The sequence below is a fragment of the Plectropomus leopardus genome, chromosome 17 (assembly GCF_008729295.1).
Source record: "Plectropomus leopardus isolate mb chromosome 17, YSFRI_Pleo_2.0, whole genome shotgun sequence".
Classification (NCBI taxonomy): Eukaryota; Metazoa; Chordata; class Actinopteri; order Perciformes; family Serranidae; genus Plectropomus; species Plectropomus leopardus.
Genome location: NC_056479.1, coordinates 30,231,700 through 30,247,065, shown reverse-complemented (window position 1 = coordinate 30,247,065; position 15,366 = coordinate 30,231,700). Strand labels below are relative to the sequence as shown.

General features: G+C 40.9%; 1 protein-coding gene across 4 annotated transcripts in view; it reads right to left on the bottom strand.

Moving 5' to 3' along the window:
* Positions 1-299: 299 nt before the first annotated feature.
* Positions 300-15,366, bottom strand: part of LOC121956318 (thyroid hormone receptor alpha) — a 28,995-nt gene continuing 13,928 nt past the window's right edge. For 2 of the 4 annotated variants that reach the window (XM_042504460.1, XM_042504463.1), the window contains exons 2-8: positions 14,813-14,874; positions 11,787-11,908; positions 8,645-8,792; positions 6,322-6,527; positions 4,488-4,634; positions 1,830-2,088; positions 300-1,081 (exon numbers count right to left, since the gene is read on the bottom strand). In XM_042504460.1, the coding sequence (XP_042360394.1) occupies positions 831-1,081; positions 1,830-2,088; positions 4,488-4,634; positions 6,322-6,527; positions 8,645-8,792; positions 11,787-11,908; positions 14,813-14,874 (1,195 nt within the window). In that variant the 3' untranslated portion in view covers positions 300-830. The remainder of the gene's footprint in view (positions 1,082-1,829; positions 2,089-4,487; positions 4,635-6,321; positions 6,528-8,644; positions 8,793-11,786; positions 11,909-14,812; positions 14,875-15,366) is intronic. The other 2 variants (XM_042504462.1, XM_042504464.1) reach the window with 1 other exon arrangement.

Sequence of the window (15,366 nt, the reverse complement as noted above, 5' to 3'; positions counted from 1 at the left end):
AGCGCAGCTATCATGCATTTATGGTGCAGGAACACTGTGTGCAGATAAGAGCTCCATACAAAGTGTTGCCACTGTAACTTCTCCAAACACTGACTGAAGACTGACGGTTTCTCTGCAGACGCAGATAAACGTGGAAATACATTTCAGACATGAGGTAAGAGTGTCGGGGTGTGTTTTGTGCATCATGTGCCTCTGTGTGGACGTGAGAGAGACGGAGGTCAGTACGGCGGGGGAGGGGGGAGGTAGGTTTGACAAACGCTCACGGGGCCTCTGGCGGCAGAGGCCCCGTGAGCCAGGGAGGCGCGGAGGGCGCCTGGAAGGTGTGTGTGAGATGGCGGGGGCGGGGTGGTCCGAGGAGCTAGTGGTCAGGTCCCAGAGATAAAAAAAAGGTTGTGTGAGTGTGTGAGTGTGTGAGTGTGTGAGTACAGCTGTTTGTCCATACAGGTGCAACAGGAGTGGCGTGGAGAGGTGTGTGTTTGCATATGTTTGCACTGTACGCTCATGGCAGTGTGTGTCTGGACCTGTTTGCTGAGTGTGTGTGTGTGTGTGTGTGTGTGTGTGTACCTCTCAGACTGACAGTGTTTCTCTCTGCTGAAGTCGGTGTGTGTTTGCTGGTGGCAGGTGGCGGGTCTTGTGGGTGTTTGACAAAAAGAAAAAAAGGGACAAAAAAATAAAGTTTACAGGGCACGTTCCCACTGAAGAAAACACAAAATCCAGTTTTTCTTCTCTCTCGTTTTCCCCCCACGATTCCTCTGCCCCCAAAGCCTCTTTCTGTGTCCAGAGTCCTTTTTCCGGGGGGGGGGGGGGTGTGCCTTGGTTTCAACATTAAGTCACACGTCCTGGTCCGCGAAGACCTCCAGGAAGAGCGGGGGGAAGAGTTCGTTGGGACACTCCACCTTCATATGGAGGAAGCGGCTGGCGTGGCACGCTCCGATCATGCGCAGGTCCGTCACCTTCATCAGCAGCTTGGGCCAGAAGTGGGGAATGTTGTGCTTGCGGTGGTTGATGTAGTGCTCGAAGGCCAGCAGGTAGGCCTCTTGGCACTGCTCGATCTTGTCCACGCTGGTCAGCCCCGGACGGTCTGCGGCGAGACGCATTACAGAGTTCAAACACATTTTCACCACATTTTATGACTTTAAGACCATGCATCCTCTGAAACAACCATCCTGCTCCTTATTGGTTCTTTTTTATTACTGTAAAATAGCTTTTTTTTAAATAAATATTATTTAAAAAAATGAATTGAGAATGGGAATAAAGGTAATTTTTTTTTTTTTATTGTCATTTTTTTTAAATAAAAACATTTTTAAAGACAAGAAAAGAAATTGGGTTTTTTGTTTGTCAGCAATTTCCTTTTCTTTCTTTTTTTTGTGATTTCTAAAGAGAGGATTTGACTTTTTTTTCTTTAAAATTTATTGTGATTTTTTTAAAGCAAAAATGCATGGAAGCAAAAAGGCCCCATTCATCACGGCCCGAAACTGTAAAAACAGAAATTCTCGTTGGATTTTCAAAATTTCAAGAGTCCTTGAACACATCATGTGTTATTATACAGGTTTGTGAAACAAAATTCCATGAAGTTTCCAAAACCTTTCCAGAACTGGAAATTTTAAAGATATATTTTGGAGATTTTATTAATTTAAAATTTTTGTTGATTTTATCGATTTCTTTTCTTTAATGCTTTTTTAGTAATTTTTAATAACTCATGCAACTGCCGCCACATTCTGATTTTTAAATTTATTTATTTATTTTAAGCTGCACGACTGTTGGAACAAACAGACCATTAAGCTACTCTGGGCACAGACGGAGCAGCAGTGAAAGTGAAACTTCCTCACCTGAGCTCATGAGCAGCACGACCTGCATCAGCGCCACCTCCGAGTCGTCCAGGTTGAACTGAGCCAGGCTCTTACCCAAATCAAAGATGGCGTCCGACACCACGCCCAACCCGCCGTTCTTCAGCTGCTCACGTTTCACGGCCATCTCGCCGTTCAGCGTCAGCGTCTCGCTGTCCGGGTCGTAGCGCACGGCGGCGCGCAGCGACATGATCTCCATGCAGCAGCCTTTCAGCAAGATGATCTGGTCTTCACAGGGCAGCTGGACGACACGCAAACAACACGCTAAGAACACGTCAACAACACGTCATGAAAACATGAAACAACAGGAGATCACAGAAGCAGAATTTTTTGTTTTTGTTTCCGGTCACCCCAAAATTATTCCCATTTATTTTTACGAAATAAAAATTTTATACAGCACATTTTGTCTTATGACAGAACTTTGGATTGAACATAACCTCTGAAATAATTCAGACTAAAACAGAATAATTTGTGTTTTAAATGAAAATAATGGCTGGAAACATATTTATATTTGTTAAAAACCCTTCACTGTTATTAAAGATGCAATAATCAATCATTTATAACAAGTTCAGCAAGGCGTTTCTGCTCCCACCAAGTGGCCAAAAAATGAAAAAATGAAAAATCAGTTGATGCAGACTTAAATATTTACAGACTCAGGATTTGATATTAGCGTCTTTAAACTCATTCAGGGTTCCTTCAGCTTCAGCTGTTGAAATAATGACGAGAAGAAGAAGAAGTGGTGCGTGGAAACAAGTCGCAAAAATAGCTTGCATTAAATATTTCAGTGTTACAAATTAATCAGGCTTTTCTTTTTATCAGGCTCGAGCCTAAAACTGCCGCCGTTGTTCTGGTTGGGCTTAGACAGAAACTGTGAGGGTTTATTTGGGTCGGGGCTGATTTTTCTGGGCTTGTTTAAAGCTTCAGCTCCGATCAGCCTGATCTCAAACAGACGGCCGTCATCTGAAGGTTTATTTTTATTTTTTTCTGATGGGCTGCTGAGCTTACGGGTGAAATATGCAAAAGTTCTATTAACCCCCCGAAAAAACCCAAAGGTGAATCAAAAATCTACTTGAAGCGTACAGTAAGATGTGGCTCAGTGCGGCGGCTCCTCTTCACTCACAGCATTAATTATTTGGCTTCTTGCGGAGAGAAGGTTAACATTTTCTATTCATAACAAGTCCCCTGCTGCACGTTGCATAACAGGGAAGCCCCTACAATATACATGATGGCTGCGAGGAGGAACCACAGGAGAAACACACACACACACACTCACACACACACTCACACACACACACACACACACACACACACACACACACACACACACACACACACACACACACACACACACACACACACACACACACTGTTCCTGTGAGTCACCAGAGAGAGAAGTGGGAGGAAGATGAAGGGTTCATTATTATTTGGTGTAATAGGAGCTGAGGAGCAGCCTGACAGACGCTGCAGAGGGAGGAAGAACCCAGTAAAGTGTTTCTTCAGGTTAACGAGCTCGTTAGTTGGTTAACGAGCTCGTTAGTTGGTTAACGAGCTCGTTAGTTGGTTAACAGCGATCACGAGGTAACGAGGAGACGCGTTCACGTTCCACAGAAGCTGTGAGCAGTGATGAGACAGTGAAGCTCTGTGGTAGAAAAGCATCCAGACGTTTCCGGAAAGTACCTTAAAGTGAGGCGTGTTCGGGCTACTGTAGATTTAAAAAAAAAGAAAAAAAACAACACAAAAACGGAAGGCATTACTCTGAGAAAAAAACCTGACTTTTCAGAGAAAAAAGTTGGATATTTTCTGAGTGTATAAAGTCGCAAATTTTTGAGAAAAAAAGTCAAAATAGGCCATTTTCAATAAAGTCCAGATGCTGGTGATAATTTGGTGATTCTGGGCTTAAATCCGTTTACAAAAAATTAATGAATAAGTTCATCCACTTGATGAGGTCGATCCAAAGGGAAGTGAGGCGTTTCTTTGACCCCAAAAAACAGAACAAAACAAACAAAAAACTATATCTGCCGAATCTCAACAAAAATTTATCTCAAATTTGTGAGTTTTTTTCACAGATTTGCAACGTCATAAACTTATCTGACGTCTTTTCCCAGAACTTTTAAAAATGTTTTCTCTCAAATTTGCAATTTTATAAACTCAGAAAATATCTGACTTTTTTCTCACAATTTTGTGATTTTTTCTCTCTCAAATCTGCAACTTCATAAACTTGGAGAATATTTGATTTCTTTTCTCTGAGATTTGAGTTTTTTTTCCAAAAAAATGTACAACTTTATAAACTCAAGAGCGAATCTGAAATTTTCTCAGAAATTTGTGACTTTATAAACTCAGAAATTATCCAACTTTTTTTCTCAGAAATTTGTGTTTTTTTCCTCTCAAATTTGCAGCTTTATAAACTCAGAGAATATCTGACAAATCTCAAACATTAACTCTGAGGTTTTTTCCCCGAACATTGCCCTCCTTTGTTTTTAAAGAAATCTATATCTCTGTATCTACAGTGGCCTTATATGCTGTCACAGCTCCAAACACACACACACACACACGCACGCACACACACACACACACACACACACGCACGCACACACACACACACACACACACACACACACACACACACACGACTGAACCTACCTCGGAGAACATGGGCAGCTTCTTGGCGAAGTCGACGACGCGCGTGATGGCCGGAGTCATGATCTTTGTGAACTCGCTGAAGGCTTCCAGGTCGACCTTATCTCCGTCTGACGTGGACACCATCGGACCCTGACCGATATCATCCGACTGGACACAAGAGAAACAAGACTTTGGATTCTCGGTACATAAATACATAAAAATTCTTAACACTAAATTCTTTATATTTAAATCAAATTAAATTATTTTAAAAAAAAATTTACAATCTAGGCAGAAATTGAAGTATAATGCAGATATTTTTATTTTATATTTTTACTAATGCACTTTAAAAACATTTTTTTAGGGTTAGGGTTATTCTTGTTGTAATTTTCTTTATGCTTGTCATCAGATCAACTTTAGAAATCACAATTTCTGACTTCGGATTCTGTTTTTTTTCGTGTCTGTGTTTTACGAGACTTGTAAATATCCTGCGGAGAGCCACACAGCAACAGTCTGGAACCAATAAAAACATTAAAAACACCACCGCTCTCCGTCACACGCCGAAACCGGATTTCAGGACCTTTCTAGGTATTTTGGACATTACTCCAATTTTGGGATATTTCTTTGATTTTAGGATGTTTCTAGAATTTTAGGACATTTCTCAGATTTTAGGACATTCGGGTTTTAGCTTGTATTCACTCGGGCAGTATGGATATTAAAAGTACAAAAACAATTCCCAGTAGGGGGCCTCCTGGCACCTTATCAGGGGCCAGATTTGGCCCCTGGGCTCTAAGTATAATTGTAGTAGAAACTGAAGCACTGTGATGTAAAAATAATCAGCCATCTTAACTCCTAATCCATGAAAGTGCATCAAAAACCTCATCTAGGAAAATAATGAATAACGTCATATTTTCATTACTGGGCTTCTGACGAGCTTCTCTTCAGGGTTACGGCGCCTAAACCTCCATCACACTTGTTGAATCTGTCGCTCTGATTTTTATTAATTTCGTGCCGTCTGCACACAGTAGCTAATTCCTTCTTTTATGTGGCTCATTAATCCGAAGTGTTCGGCCCACGGCGTGTTTGAAAGTTGTTTCCACTTCAGAAATCAAAAAGCGAACACATGAAAGGAAGCCACTTCTTTTCATTTTCAAAAGAAACCGTTTTTGACAGCCCTCCTTTTCATCACAAACTCGCTCCCGTGTGCGTCGGCGCCACGTGCACATGCATGTGTCTCCGCCGCAGATGGCTACCTTGAGACAAAGGTCAGGTGACAGTTACCAGGCAACCCATCCATGAAGTCAAAGACAACATACGGTCGAGAACGGCCTCTGAAGGTCTGCTCAGTATTTGCTCTGGAGGGGGACGGACAGTCCAAGGTGAACAAAGAGGAGCAGAGCGCCAAAAGAGAAAAGAGCAGAGTCTATTTTTGGGAGAAAGTGATGCAGCCGTGAGGGCCAATCAGAGCGCAGATGCTGTCGTTACCAACTGTACTTTACAATCATTTAAATGCTGTTTTGTTAGAAGAACTATGCTGTTTTGTTAGAAGAAAAATTTGGCTAAATTCAAAATTTAGCCAAATTTAAATGGCTACATTTTGAATTTTTTGGAAAGCATGAAAAACATTAGATTTTTTTGTTTCATTATTGTTTTTTTGTTTTTTCTTTTTTTAAAAAAAAACTTTTTTTAATTACATTTTTTGAAAATAAAAAATAAATTATTTTGGTGATTTTTAAAGAAAAAAATTGACAATATTTTTTTCTTTAAAACATTTTGGTGACTTTTAAAAAAGCATGCCTTCAAAATCTGCGGTTAATAATATAAGCCCTGCTTAACTCTCCGTCTGCTCAAAACTTACCAGGAACTTGCGTTTCTGTTTCCAGGCAGAGCCCTGGGCGTTGGTGTGCCGGTGGGCTTCGGTCGCCATCCTGATCAGCTCCCACTCCGCCGTGTTTGGCTCCGGCCTCGTCTGCAGCGTCTTCACCATCTCCTCCCTCTTCCTCTTCTGTCGATTCTCCTCGATCAGACGCCGCTTGGCCACGCGCTTCGAATCATCCAACACCACTGAGAGGCAAGACGCAGAAAGAGAAGATTAATGCAGCGATTCAAAGGACTTGAATGTTATCACTAACGGGGTCACAGGGTCATGGGGTCACGGGGTCATGGGGTGGTACGTCTCCGTGCACCAGTCAAGTTTCTCACACAAAATGTCAAAACTTCATTATTTTGTTCTACTGACATTTGTGTGAAGTCTGAACGTATAAATTCTTGAGTTATAGCCGAAAACATGTTTTATGAGGTCACCGTGACCTTGGCCTTGTCCTTTGATCACCACATTCTAATCAGTTCATTCTTGATTCCAAGTGGACGCTTGTGCCAAATTTGAAGAAACTTGCTCAAGGGGCTCTTCAGATATCAGGTTCACAATAATGAAATGGTAGCAAGGTCAGCGTGACCTTGACCTTTGACCATCAAAATCTAATCATTTCATGCTTGAGTCCACTCGAACGCCAAATTTGAAGAAACTCCCTCCTTGGGTTTGGCGTTCACAATGCGACAGACGAGGTCACACCGACATTGACCTTCGACCTATGACCACCAAAATCTAATCAGCTCATCGTTGAGTTTAAGTGGACGTTTGTGCCAAATTTGAAGAAACTCCGTCATGACGTTCTTGAGATACGGGGTTCACAAGAACGGGACGGACAACCTTAAAAAACACCAAGCAATGACCAGCGCGGAGACGTAAAAATTAATTTCCTGAAGAAATATTGAAGGAAATATCGTATTTACGAGTTACGAGCAACGGCCCTCCAAAGTTTTGATTACGAGTGGGAAATAGTGAAATTTTGTTGATAACCGAGTGGCTGAGTTGTGATGTTTGCGTGATGTTTCAGGGCGGTAAAAAATGATATTGCTCAAGATGTGACAACAGAGGAACAGATTCATCCAAAAGAAAAAGCTGCTCGATATTTAACATTGTCCGAACTGAAGCCGGATGACCTTAAAAACAAACGTCAGATTGAACACTGAATGCTAAAATGATCTTCAGGGAGCTTTTCTTTGTGTCGGGGGAGTTGTTAAAACTAAATAAATAAAACAAAATCTTCTGTCTTTAAATAAACTGGCGAAGGTGAAAACATGACGGAGCTTGTTTATTATTTCTCTGATTTTTGCTTCTTATTAGCTGCCGTCATCTATAAGAAAACATGACAGGCTGCTGGGACTCAAACTCAGGCAGCGTTATTTCAGTAAAGTGTGTTGTTTTTTTTTTTTTTTAGAAGTGCAGATTTCTTCTTTCTTTCTTCTTAATTTGTGTTTCCATCAAAATGTCACGAGGACCAGAATCCATTTCCTTTATCCACAGGAACAGATGAACTGCTAAATTAATATCATCCCCAACATGAAATTAGATTAAATATGTGTGTGTTGTTCCACTTCTTAACTGGACAAGGCACTGCAGGAATGTGTGTGTGTGTGTGTGTGTGTGTGTGTTCACATTAGACAATCGTGATGCAAACTGTGTATTTTGAGCACCTTGACGTCAAGCTTTTGTTGTACATGAATGACGTGTGCTACCAAAACTGCACACTTTTTTATATTTTTCATCTGAAATTAAACATCAAAATTATCAGTTTTTATTTAATCCTTTGAAACCAGAGCTTCATTTCTCTCAAAAACATGGGACGAAGAAGTTAAGTGAAGAAGAAATTATCTGAAAGTTTGCTAAATATCTGTAAGAAGTACAAGAAAATTACCTGAAAATTAGCACAAAAAAGAAAAATAAAGGAAAGTAAAAAAAACTGAAGTAAATGACCTTAAAAATACAATCATTCTGTAACATAATTTTGAATATGTCATTGTGATAATTATATATATTGTTTTCTGGACATTTTTCCAGCTTTTGAAAGAAAAAAAATCTAAATAAACTACATTTTTCCAATTTTCTGAGCATTTCTTGCCAAGTTTTCAAAAGAAATCACATGAATTTGCTCAGTGCTGAACGGTTTAAATAACTCAGAGAGGCAGCTGAAGACAAAAAAAAGTGACAATCCAGGTTTCAAAGGGTTAATATTACCATGCAGCACTTTGGTCAACTTTGTTGATTTTAAAAGAGCTTTAGAAATAAAGTTGCACTGGACTGGAGTCGTAGTGATAAGATGACATGAGCTATGACTCACGGTCCATGGCCATGCCCACAGCGATGCACTTCTTAAAGCGGCACAGCTGGCACTGATTCCGCGTGATCTTATCGATGATGCAGCAGCCCTCGTATTTACAGGAGTACGCTGGATGGAGGTTCTTCTGGATCGTTCTGCGGAAGAAACCCTGAAAACAGCAAAGAAAAGGGAGAGAGAAGATGTTAGAATAAAGAAAGGAAATACAGAACAAAAGACTCTAGCTGCTGCAGCAATGCATCGGGGCGTTTTTAGCAGCAAGCAGCAGACAAATTTAAAGACAATGAACAACTCGGCATCAGAATGCGCATTCTGCATCACATGAGGCTCGAACTCACAACCTCAGACACCGAGAACGAGTCAGCGTCACAGTGAGCTGCATGAGAGAGAAACCAGAGAGCTTCACACTGTGACTGAGCCGACCAGCAGGGGGCAGGATATCAGCTGTCTGTGCATGGACAGGCAGATTTCAACCTGCTGCCAAAAATTCACTCAAGACTAAACTCTGAGAATCTGCAGACTTCATCTAGACGGCAGAGAGATGTTGATCATGTGTTTTACAAAGATCGATTTGCTTCTTAAGCTAAAAACTGATTTAAAGACGCTTTTCCCACAGACTGCAATAGTTTACATGAGGGCAGAATTCAGTTTTTGAGATAAAATTATAAAATGTTACATGCTTACTCTACCATGACAGCTAATTTTTGTCTATTTTTAATGAACCTTGAAGATTTATCGAGGAAGCATCTTTGCAAGTTTATGTTTACAGCTGCGTTTACAGCCAAACATTTTGATGCACTGTGGGCTTAATTTTTGATGAATCAAAAATCTGTAGATGGTCTGTGTAGGACAGCTTGAAGATGCCCTGCAGCAAGTTTGCGTCAATGGAGCAAAAAATGTGGGAGGAGATGGTTAAATTATTTTTACAGTTTTTGATTAAAACAGAGTGATGGACTTTTGAAATTTAGACGCCGCTGTAGCGCCACCTTCAGGGTTTTCGGCTTGTGTTTGCAGCTGCGGACGTTTGGCATGGGACTGGACTTTTGTGCAAAGTCTGGCTTACTTTTAAGAATGGGAAGTTGGATTTCTTTGGAAGAATAATAATAATATTCAGGAAAACAAGAGGGACCAGCAGATTTGCTGCCCAGCCTCTGATAAACATGAAGCTCCGTCACCTCAAGACTAAATCGTTCTTAAGTTTAGATTTGCAGAAAACGAGCGCTCGGCGGCTCGTATCACACGGCGTGCCGATGACTGCACGGCAGGATCCTGCGTGCCAAGAGTGGTTAGGTGATAAAGTGACTGAGCGTCGCTTAGGAACCGCTTTTGTGGCAGACAGTCGGGGAACAGTTTGATTTGAATCTCACTCTGGAGATGTTTTTCACGGATGCTGAATTTAGAACGGAGGCAGGAAAGACAAAGGGCTCAAATAATTTATCGGCACAGGAAAGACAAACTTTTATCCCGATACTGCCGTCAGTTCTTCTCTCCGCTGAAGTTAATTTCTGCTTTTCAGCAGGATTTCAGCACGCATCATTTCCTCCGTGTGGGAACCAGAATAGCTGGAGCCATTTTTAGAGGCCGTGGACAGGCCGCTCTACAGGACGCCAATCATTGGATAATAAACATCTGCTCAGTGGGAACCGTCACCCGCCATCAAGAGGCTTCCTCGACTCATTACTGCGGTCATCCTTTATTTTTGGAATAAGGCGGATAATGTTCTGTTGCTTCAGGCCTGATTCCACGGATGATGAGAACCGACAAAGTTTGCTGTTCATTAATGTCACAATCTGAGTGTCAGATCTGAACCATATTACTCTGCTGCGCTCCACGTGCTGCTGCGAACCTCAGTGCAACAGCACGAGTGTGACGGGACTTAACCCTTTGAAACCAGAGAAGGCAACGAGAACTTAACAAGACATGGACAGATAATTTGCAAAAACATCCTTAAAACGTGAAAAGAATTAAAAAAACAAAAATGAGAAAATGCTGAAAATTTTAAAAATGTGTGTATCTGTTGCATATATTTTATACTTTTTCTGTAGCATAATGTTAAATATAACAATTTTAAGATTATAACTACTTGGATTATTTTTTACGCTTGATGCTTCAAAACCTGCTGTACTTCCTTGAACCGGTGATGTCAGTGATTCGCGGACGTTATCTCCATTGATGTATTAAAGACAGTCTGGATACAGCGGTGGAGGCGGGGCCTCGTTCTTTCCTTTGAGAGCTGCTCAGTGGTGCATGAAGAAAAACTGCTCTTTTTCCAGGCGTAAAATATCAAGATCTACTGGCCCACGAGGCACGAGCACTAGAGACTTGCGGCCTGAGCAGGTAACTTTTGCCGGCGGAGTAACTGAGTTCCCGTTTAGCACTTTGCCAGGTTGAATGGCGGTCTAAAAAATTTGATCTTGCGGCTCTTGAAGACTTTCCAAACGTTATCGAACTGGATGGCTTAAATCTAGATAGTGAAATGAGTCGTTTCATGGCGGTTTTCACGAAAAATTGTTTACTGATTTACAGACATCTCTTTCTCTTTCTTGATGTAAGTCAATGGGGAAAAGTGCATCACGTGACCGACCCTGGCGGTGTAATTCCACTTTTGGCCACTAGGTAAAATTAGCATCAGAGCCTGGCACACTTCCTGGGGATTGTGTTGTTTCAGCATGTATTTTTTCGCTTTTATATCTTATCTCTTCACTTTTTTATTGTAAATCTGTATCTTTTACATTGGTTTTATATTTTATTGCTCTGTAAACCTTCTGAATTGCCCGGTTGTATGAAGTGCGCTATACAAAAAAAAGCTGCCTTGCCTTAAGACACTTTGACTTTTGTAAATCAAGGCCATGTTTGAGACCTCCACGTGCTGGGCAGCTGCAATGCATCTGTGCACGTCGCACTGTAACAAGGGCTTCAGTTGACTGCATTTACCATCAAAGCTGATTGGATATTCACTTAAAACATTGTGAATTTCTCCTTTAAGGATGAAAACGCACTTTAAACACTGAGGTCGGAGGCGTGCAGTGTTGACAGAAAGTACTTGCAGTTCGTAAAACAGACACACTGCTCACTGAATGGTGCAAGTAGAGAAATCTGGTTTCCTTTGTGATCATTTAAATGAGAGCGAGATGATGCGTCGTACCTTGCAACCCTCGCAGGTGATGCAGCGGTAGTGGTAGCCCGTCGCCTTGTCCCCACACACCACGCACGGCTCATCCTTCTCCAGGTAGCTGGGGATGTACCCTGGAACAGAGACACTAAGAGCTATAGGAGAGGAGGAGGAGGAGGAGGAGGTCGAAGAGGAGGACAGGGTGGAATGAGAGAGGGGTGAACCATGAGTGCGAGCGAGCAAGCAAGCGAGCGAAGGAAGGAGGTCGGGCGGCCGGTGAGAAGAGCAGGAGTGATGAGGAGAAGGCAAGGGGGGGGGGGGGGGGGAGGAGGAGGAGGAGGAGGGGGTCAAGTGTTATCACAGGGGCCTCAGAGAAGCTCCTGTGCAGAGGGCCCCCACAGACTGAGATACAGGACGGAAAATATATGAGACCGCCAGTGTTTTCTGCACACAGACCGACCTGACGCCATGGCAGCTTCTGAGGTTTACAGTCACTTTTCCAGGATTCACATTTGATTTTATTTAAGACGTTCAATTTCAGCACTCTACGTAAGTCATTTTTCTCCCGAATGCTCCTAAATAAAAGAAAATGTAGGAGCAAAATTAGAGCTACAGGAGAAAAGGAAGAACTGAAGAAGCACACAAATAAGTGAAAGAGCACAAAACGAAATGTAGGAGAACACAAAAACATGTGGAGGAAATGTAGACGCCCACAATGTAATTTAAGAGCACACTTCGTAATGTAGGAGCACATAAAGTAATGTCAGATCATATACAGAAATGCTGGAGCACACAAGAAATGTAGAAGAAATATAAGAGCACACGACTAAATGTCGGACCACAAAGAGAGATATAAGAGAAATGTACAAGCACACAAAGAAATGTAGAAGAAATGTAAGAGCACAGAGTAATGTAGGAGAGGACACTTTCGGAGGTAATACAGGAGCTCACAACGAAATGTAGGACAATACAATGTAATGTACGAGCCCATTAAGATATGTAGAAGAAATGTAGGAGAGGTAAAATAATTATCAGAGCACACAAAGAAATGTAGCCAATGTAGAGTAATGTAGAAGAAATGTATAAGCACACAAAGTAATGTAGGAGAACACAAAAAAATATAGGAGCAGAAAAAGTAATGTCGGAGCACAAAAGGAAATGTAGAAGAAACGTAGGAGCCCACAAAGTAATGTACAAGCACTGAAAACTCTTTAAGTAACACTCGTAAGTACCTATTAAGTAAATGTACAAGCTTGTACAGTAAATTATTTTTCTGGGTTTGCAAGTATCGATTTTAAGGGAAAGTGTGAGTGAAATATTTGCACTGTCGCGCTCTGTATTTGCTTCTTCTTTTCTGCTGAGAGTCGATATATTTGCTTCGGAAGCTCAATCTTTTTTACTCACACTCACAATATGAACGTGACTCGCCCTCTCAGCTGCCATGTTGTTGCACAAAGACTGACGTCTGGGCATGCTCAGATGGGACGCTTTTGAAGAGCACAGACAAGAATTCACACACTTTAGATCCACTTGCTGAAATGCCCGAGCACCTCCTTCACCCGGACACACACACGACGCCGCTACCCAATCACAGCCACCCGCAGACTCACAGACGGACGCATGTTCAGAGGCCTCTGGAGAGCGCCGAGAGCGCTCCAGTGGAGGAGATTCACTGAGAGTCTCTCCTCGCACTACTGAGCCCGCAGAGAAAGTAGATCCAAAGTGCAGAGCCGGACCTCTAAAAGAGCTCCTGATCCTGATTAGTGTTTTCTTAAAGAGCTGCAACTGCACTTATTACGCTGTAAAAAGTAGAATTTCGGCCTCAGTTACGTATGATAGTGAAAGTCCCCCCACTTTTTCTGATAAACGTAATAATGCAAGATATATTTATTTAATGTATTTTTCATTAAAATGACTGAGAGTTAGTTGTTAGCTAGCTGAGATGAGAACATCCCATCTATAGCTTCCTTTAAGTCTTTTTGTCCACACATTACTATTATTACATGGAAAACTGGAAATTTCTAAATTTAAGCAAATCCAGTGGAATATATATAAAAAAAAGTTCAACATATTTCCTGTTTGGGTATGAATTTACTGTGTCATTATTAAAACAAAAAACTTACCTTAAAACTAAAATAATTATCTAATTTTTGATCATTTAATAAACAGCTTTTAATTGTGATGCGACCCCCACTCTTTCTGATAAAAAAAAAAAAAAAAAAAAAAACAGCTATTAATTCAAATTAATATCAGCGGAGAATGAAAGCACAGTATTAAATAATATTATATTATTATAAATGAGAGAGAATGAGAGCGGAGTATTAAATAATATTATATTAGATTATTATAAATGAGAGAGAATGAGAGCGCACATGGCTGGACTGCGTTCTATCGACTACATCTCATATTTCAATCAAGGAAAAGTTATATTGCGATTGACATCGTTACTGTTTTATCGCCCAGCCCTACCTGCAAGATATAAAAATAAAAATGAAATTAAATAAATTAATGAATAAATAAAAATGGACAAAACCTGAATGTGCACTCTGAGTTGCTTTCTCAGTGGGAATGTTAATTTTATTCTCACAAAAACATTTAAAATAAAAATGAAGATGTGACTTTTGCTGGGGAATCTCTGTAGCACCGTGATGCATCAGTTATAAGAGGTTGTATACGTAAAAATTGCAGCTCCTGTGATTTGGATTTTGAACTTTGCCATATTGCCCCAGTTAATATTTCACTTAACTGTGCAGCCTTTTTGCTCATAATTTGTTTCTAATAGTTGGACTTGTTGCTTATTTTATGCGTTAAGATGCTGCTGAGAGATTCAGGATTTTAAGAATAGGTTTTTTTTCATGCATAATTAAGCATGCAGGATTTGTTGGTCACGTGTGAAGGGCAAACACGAAACTGAATCACATTCATCTGGTCCCACATTTGTGTCTGAACCTCTGGAGTCCTGTCTACAAACAGATCTCTTCAGCTCAGGTTTCGGTCACCTGGGTGAGCTCTTGGAGGCGACTAAAAACACAAAGAGGCGACGGCTGATAAATCCTTACCAGACACGCTCTTCACCGAACACTGGCTGTTCTTGCTCTTTCTCTTCGGCACATCCGGCCACCTGGAGCGGGGACAGGAAGGAGGACACGATTATTCACTAATGGACCTTTTTTGGTCACTTTTTTAATTGTATAATTTATAAGAAAGATGTAAATTAAACACTGAAAATATCTCTTTGTCTGACCAACAATCAAAATCCGAATTTTATAAAAATTTTCCAGTGAGGCAAAACTGACAAAAAGCCATAAAACCTCACAAGCTAGAAATCAAAAACTCTTTTGCTTGATAAATGACTAATAAAAACAAACATTAAATTATACGATTGATACAATCTTACAATCATCGACTGCTCTGCTATTTAGCAAATATTCACCTTTATTTTTATGACAACAAATAAGACTTTGAAAGTAATTATTATGCCGTCGAAGCGACTCACTGAAACTCAAAGCTGCGGGAACTGATTTTTTTGGCCACTGGGGGGCAGCAGAACGAACCCCGACAAATGAAACGATGAGTAAAAAAAGACCTAAAACGGCGCACAGAGCTTTGTAGA